The 6,939-nt window shown below is 41.4% G+C and overlaps 2 protein-coding genes across 9 annotated transcripts in view; one reads left to right on the top strand and one right to left on the bottom strand.

The window, feature by feature from the left end:
- The window catches only part of ANXA7 (annexin A7), a 13,780-nt gene extending 9,882 nt beyond the window's left edge, over positions 1-3,898 (top strand). For both annotated transcript variants that reach the window (XM_035897305.1, XM_009642014.2), the window contains exons 11-12: positions 653-765; positions 1,299-3,898. In XM_035897305.1, coding sequence (XP_035753198.1) covers positions 653-765; positions 1,299-1,421 — 236 coding nt within the window. In that variant the 3' untranslated portion in view covers positions 1,422-3,898. The remainder of the gene's footprint in view (positions 1-652; positions 766-1,298) is intronic.
- PPP3CB (protein phosphatase 3 catalytic subunit beta) overlaps positions 1-6,939 on the bottom strand; it is a 69,938-nt gene that overhangs the window by 23,292 nt on the left and 39,707 nt on the right. For 5 of the 7 annotated variants that reach the window (XM_035897301.1, XM_035897302.1, XM_009642007.2 and 2 more), the window contains 3 exons: positions 6,354-6,919; positions 4,575-4,634; positions 3,893-3,964 (listed from right to left, as the gene is read on the bottom strand). In XM_035897301.1, coding sequence (XP_035753194.1) covers positions 6,741-6,919 — 179 coding nt within the window. In that variant the 3' untranslated portion in view covers positions 3,893-3,964; positions 4,575-4,634; positions 6,354-6,740. Of the gene's footprint in view, positions 1-3,892; positions 3,965-4,574; positions 4,635-6,014; positions 6,920-6,939 lie in introns of those variants that run through there. The other 2 variants (XM_035897303.1, XM_009642006.2) reach the window with 2 other exon arrangements.

The following is a 6,939-nucleotide window of genomic DNA, read 5'->3' as shown; positions in this document are numbered from 1 at the left end:
ACATTAAATCATTCAAATTTAGCAGAATTTGCTGACAGTGAGAATCATTACGATGTACCAGTAAATCTGCAGACACCAGTCCTACCAGTGCTTCCCAAAGTGACAGCATTTCTGCAGCCATAGCAGATAAGCAAACTTCCCAGATTATATTCTGCTCAAGAGTTTTATGGGGAAAATTCAGCTCTGAGAATCACAAATAAGAATAAGAGCTTGTCTCGGAGAGTGAACAACCTAACTGAAGGAAGATCCATTCTGTAGCTACTAGAGTGAGAACTGTTTACAGTTGTACTCTTCTTAGCAAGATTCCAGCAATGGAACATGAGTAAAATACCTTCTGTCCTAGTACCGGCTGTCCAAGGAGAACTGTTTTTACATTACTTATTTGAGCATTAAGGTTTCAGCCAGGCTTGAAGAGCACTTCCAGAGAAGCTAACCGCTCACAGCTATAAGTTTTCATGTGAGGGAATAACTTGTTTGGCCAGCTTGAAAATAAGCTTAGCTCTACAGAACAGTTCCCGTAGCCCACAGTAACTGGATCTTCATCAATACCTACCTGTAGCTGTCTACAGCCAAAATCCTGAATTGACACTGCCAGGTATAGCTGTATGGTGTACAATACTGGAACTAATCCTAAAAATATACTTTATTGCAGTGCAATGTGCTTTAAATCGCCCAGCCTTTTTTGCAGAAAGACTTTACTATTCTATGAAAGGAGCTGGCACAGATGATTCTACCCTCATCAGAATTATAGTCACTCGCAGCGAGGTAAGAAACCTTCTCCTCTGTGAACGTCACACCTAGCGGAAGGCTCTCTACCCTAACCAGCTTCTCACTTAGCCCTTCTTTCACAGCTGTAGAAATCATGTAGGGCAATGAAGCTTTGACGGGGTTCAGATTTAGACAAATGCGTTAATTTGGTTTAAAGCCAGCTTTTTTTTTAGTCATGTACTTATCTCTGGCTAGAGGGTAGCACTGCGTGTCTTCCTTCTTAACCGTGGCTGCTTGTCCACACAGCAGATAAGCACCTCAGGTTCAAAGGTTCAGCTGAGCTGGGGTACTACTGGCCTAACAAAGCAAGGAACAACCACCAGACTCTGCTCTGGGAGCTGCTCCTCTGTCCCCAGAGGGACCGGCTGAGGGACCTTGTAGGACGCGCAGAGTTCATGGACTGCACGTTTCACCCTTGGCGTGCGTGCTGTCCTCTGCGAGGGAGGAGGTGCGGGGTGACTGTCTAGGGGTTAAAATCGTACACTGCGTGTTTACGTTTTGTGCTGCTTTTTTTTTTTTTCTTTGCACAGATTGACCTTGTGCAAATTAAACAGATGTTCACGCAAATGTATCAGAAGACTTTGGCTACAATGATAGCGAGTGACACAAGCGGTGATTACAGGCGTTTGCTGCTGGCAATTGTTGGTCAATAGAAGATTACCCGTTTTTTTGTTTTCTTTTTTAAAAACAAACTGAAGGACATGTAACATGCTTTATGCACACACTGACTATCCTTGCGTGTAAAAGAATAATTTTAAACTTTGTATAATCAAATATGCCTTCGTGATGATCCAGTCAGCTTGTTGCACTTCTAATTGCCTTAATTTACAGCACATAATAGTCTTTATTGTATAATAAAATATATATCTTGTCTATTAGCCCCTAAGTCGTAGTCCTTTTGACCCAGATAAACCCACCTCCCCTCTGCCAGACTCCTGCAAGATTAAACTGTTTGTCTCAGCCGAATCTCCAGCACTCAACAAGTTTCTTGAAATACCTAAACTTAACTGCTGAGCTAACTGCGGATGACAAAAAAACGCCTGAGCCTGTGACGTAAAGCATTTCACTCTCCCCTCCCCCCTTTAATGTCTTTCCATCGTGATGTGGAAAAACATGCAGGTGCTCAGTTTAAGTCACATTACGCTGACAGTTTAAGGACCTTGGCAGAATCTGACTGTAGTCCCCTATTTAATTTCTCAAATTATTTACCGTTAGTGGTCTGTTACCATTGTGCTTAAGGCAGCAACGCAAAGGAGAAACCATCTCGGACCTAATTGTGAAGCATCACCTTGTAAAGGAGCGGGCTATACAGCAAACTCTAACGCTACAGAACACGTGTAAATCCAAACTGAAAGCGACTGTGGCCTAGACAATATAAGTGACTGTGTGGATGTTTTCAGTGGATTTAAAAAGAAGAGCTTTGAATAGCACATGTGGCTTTTTAGGAAGCCACAGTCGATCTGTTGGCAGCCGTAAACTTAACAGAAGCTTCAAGTCCAGGATGTGCTTCCCAACATCTCTAAGCAACGCTTCACCAAATAACAACTGTATTATAGGACACCCTCACACAAACGGCAAACCCATACAGCAAACCTTTCACTCTTGCAGAGCATGTATGTAAAACATATTGCAAAACAGTAACAGATACCAAGTTTACCATACCGAAACAGCTTCAGTATTTCACTTACCTCAATGTTCTGCAGCCTACATCTGACTTTAAACTTTTTCTGATACTAAACTGTGAAATACAGTTCAGTTTAAAATTCCTGGGTCGGAGTAAAATGAATTATTTCAAATACAAACAACAGATGGAAACTGATTTGGGGAGACTTAGACATTCCACTCTGCATTACTGTGGTCATCCTTGGTACAAGTATCCACTGAGAGAGACCTATCAATAGCTTTCCAAGCTTGACCAAGATTCTCATAAGCTTTGGCTCTTGTTTGTTTGCTCTTGAGCAAACTTCCTTACAAATAAAGCATTTAATACTTAAAGCGTATCAGTGCATCTGTATCTTTTCACGTGACTAAAAAACTCCCCGCCATTTCAGCTGTCATTCAAAGCAGAATATCGATTAAGTCTGGCTCATACATACTACTACTACTACTACAAGAAAAAGAACAGAGCGTAGGGTTCCGTGTCCTAATAGCATTCACCTGTTCTGCGGCAAAAAGTGATTTGCGTGACATACTAGTAACAAAGAATTGTTAAATGGGTAACAAGAACAGAGTGACCGATAGTGACATTGGAGCAAAAAATAGGCAAGGAAAGAACGAACAAGCTACCATTTGTCCTGCCTCTGAAAAAGCTTTGTTTTTCTATGTAACAAATGTAATGGCGTTTCAAGGTTAAACATTAGAAAAAATAAAGCTGTTTATGAGACCATTCCTCTCAAAAAGTGTTCAGACTCAAATTGGAAGGGACTCTCAGAGAAAACCAGCCCCAGTCCCAGCCATTTGTCTTTTTTGCTAGCGAGGCCGATCTTCGTAATTCAACAGATACGACTGCAGCAATTTTTCCATTTCACAACTGGGATTTACTAAGCTTTGAAAGGAAAGCTGTTGTTTATCACTATCAATAATTTTGGGTGGTGAAGCTGTGTGTTTGCCCTGAGACTAAACACAGGTGGGCTCTGGGAACTCGGCCGGTCTTCCCTGTTTGGCCCACCAGGTCGCAGCAAGTTTCCCGACAGCACAAGCCCCTGCTTTACTATCAGCCCCCAAACACCTTGCTCGAGCACATTCCATGCTTCTGCTCCTCAGTTTGACCGAAATGCATTTACACTTCTCAGAACAGTCAGAACCCCAGCCTGCCTCTGCACACTCCTCTCCCCGCGGAGCAGAGCACCACAGAGGACAGCGTGATCCCAGCAGTGCGGGAAGCAGTGCCCCACGCCCCAGGGTGGCTCATGCCCCGGGACCCCCAGGGCAGGGCAGGGAAGCTCCAACTCAGACCAGGAACTGACCACGCCTCTCACAGCTTTTGCTCCGTGTCCTTCAGCTGGTGGAGTGATTTCCAGCCTTCTCCCCTCCCTACCCAAGAACAGCCTAAGGACACACAGATTTCCACCCCCCCTTCCCCCCAAACACTGAAAGCAAAAAACAAGCAATGCAGACTACTTACAGTTTTCTGGGAGGGAGGACGTAATTTCTTCTCCCCCACAATGCAAGTATTAGAGACAGCTCCAGACTCCACCTTTCAGAAACAGAGCAGTAAAAAATAAGTGCCTACTTTCCAAACACAGAGAACCCACAGACATAATCCTGTTACCTGACTACCTGCTTAAAGGGTGACAGGAGACACGCAGCACGAGAAGAGAAATCGGGCCAACACCAGCTGCCCAAGAAATTTTGCTTTATTGCAGAGCTGCCTTTGTTATCTGGCAAAAACTACTGCAGACAACAGATACTGCAAGGGAATCCTTGAGGAAGCAAAACGGATACTGCAAGGGAATCCTGAAGGAAGGAATCATTGCAGCCAGGCACTCACTGCCATGCAAGTATCAGAGCCAGATCTCTCCAACTACAATGAGGCCTTTCCAGACAAAGACTGAATTGGTATTTTCTCCACATACACAACTCCCGCGAGTCAGAATGCTAATCACAACTAAGATCCGAGTATCAAATCATGAAAAATACCATCTCCTGAGGCTGAGAAATTTTCCACTAGCGCTTACAAGGAGGAAGGGACCATCATAACATTCACCACGTGCTTGTTCTGCTCTACTACGACACCATACACGGACTATGCAGCTCGCTAGTATGGGGGTGCTTGAGTTAAAAAAAAAAACCAAACCCAAACTTACCATTTTTTAACTTGATCTTCTGCACTCAACCTTTGAGAAGAGTTTCCAGTTAGAACGCATCTGCAATAAAGTAAAATCAAACATTAGAATTCCACCAGCAATTGTGTGTCTGTTATTTTTAGCGTGCTTATTATGTTTTTCTTCTAAATCTCATCCTGTTCAGCAGCTTGTCCTTCCTTTAGCAAGAATACACCCCAGAAAGACTACAGCAGGTACCTGTACTGACTGTCAAAACAGCGAGTCCTCCCCCTCTGCCCCAAGAGCAGCCCCAGAACAGATTATGGTCTTGGATGTTCTGTTCAAACCAACACACAAAACATCGCTATGCTTAACAGCCTTTCTAGGATCAACTAAGACTGCTCTTACAGGCTTGTGCAAACCAACACTGGACGTCCAGTTCAGCGGACAGAAAATCTCTGGGTATTTTATTTATGAGAGAGAACTCAAAAGCAAAAAAAGCAGCAGCAATAACAGTTAAATAAAATAGCATTTACATTAAATTAGTTCTCTGCAAGTTAAATCTGACCTTTTAGGCTGCTTTTTTCAATAGCTTCAATTTTGAAGAGTATTTCTAAACAATTTCCAAGGTCAGATTAGACCTACGTATGCCAAATAAAACCAATACACAATGATAGGAGCCGCAGCCCATGCACAAAATTTATTGTGTGCTACTGTTTATAAAATACTTGAATAGCTCAGAACATGCATAAAATTTCCAACTTAGGGGTATGTACAGATTGTACTTTATGGCAAACAAAAAAAAAGAAAGGGGGAGATGAACTCTAGTGACATAAGTTTCAAGTTGTGTTCCAGGGGATGAGAAGGACATGTAGCAAATGTCAAAATATATAACAAAGCACAGTGGCAATCAGTACAGTCCATTATTTGTGAACAAATTAGCACAGGGCTTCAATTTTTATTTTAACCAAGCAGTCCTGTAGATACCAAAATACATGCAGTCTCAAGTTTACACTTTCACTAATGCCTTAGCAGTTGAACAGAGCAATTGCTTACGCGCTGCTTTGCCTAAACAAAAAGTACGTCCGATACAGTTTCTGTTTCCTTTACAGATTTAAAAATAATAAAAAGCTTGCAGCTATTCAGCCCAGTGATTATTAGCTATTTATGCAACCGTAATACTCACAATAAACTAAAAGTACCCATAACATCTAGGTAACCTATAGATGTACATCATAGGTCTATATATTAAATATTTGCAAAATGAAAACATGCATACACAAAATACAATGCCAGGCTTTACAGACTTGATATGAATCAAAATTTACTTAAACAATGTACAAAGTTCAATTAAAAGTACCTTAAAATTAACACTTCCATATTTTTCTTACTTTTAAAATTAGTATATATAATAATCTTTTTAAAATTCAAGGTGGGGAAGAGTCTTGAAAAAGCTGGGCAAAAAAGTTTCTAAATTAAATATTTTTTTTAAATCTGTGTTCAAGTAATAAACATTCCTACATAGAAATCTTCCGATAAGCTGTAACTAAAAAATACAGTGAATACAATATAGAATTAGCAACATCTAAGGAGTAAACCTGAGGTCAGCATTTTACAGAATGACCAACTGAGATTTTTTTTTTTTTGGCATTTTTTCTGTCTATTTAAAATACAGTTTTTGCAGCCTCAGATAATTTTAAGACCATTCTAATCTATCGTTTTAAAGACATTTCATGAAACCGATGTCCATTAATAAATAGTTAGCTCTTAGGGTTGTATTTGAAAGTCTGATTTAAAAAAAAAACAAAACAAACAAACTACCTCTACCGAAAGAAAAATCCCATTTGTAAACTTAAAAGTGTTGACAACGATAAGCATAAGATGCTAGTCTAGAGGTGCTTTAGCGATAACAGCCCGATTCTTCCCCCAGATCTCTTCTGAAGCTTCAGCAGCCAGCGAGGGACTTTGTGTAAGCAGGTGAGGCACGCTCCCGGGGGGCCGGGCCACCACGTGAAGAGAGGGGCTGTTGTCTCAAAAGCATGACGGTCTGTCTGCAGCGGGATCACGTCGGACGGTTTTCCACCTCCTGGCAAGTAGTCACTTCAAGCGATCCCCCCAGCTATTTCATCTGTTGTCACATCAAAAAGCAGTGATCTAGGAATTCTCAGGCAAGACATGAGAGAGTAAACCAGAAAGAAGCTGACGTGGTCACTGTGCATTGTTGTTGCCAGTCCCATTGTTTCCATTGGCATTTGTTGTGTTTATAGTATTAATACCATCTTGCTGAAGAGCATCTTTTCTTGGTGGCATTCTCTCATTGATCCTATCCAAACCTTTTGCTTCTTCAAAACTGCAGATTTTATGTTGCGGAGAGAATCCTCGTATTGCTTAACAAAATGCAAATTTG

This window comes from Egretta garzetta, unplaced genomic scaffold (assembly GCF_000687185.1).
Source record: "Egretta garzetta isolate BGI_Z169 unplaced genomic scaffold, ASM68718v1 scaffold56, whole genome shotgun sequence".
NCBI classification, from domain to species: domain Eukaryota; kingdom Metazoa; phylum Chordata; class Aves; order Pelecaniformes; family Ardeidae; genus Egretta; species Egretta garzetta.
This window is presented reverse-complemented; position numbering and strand designations above follow the sequence as displayed.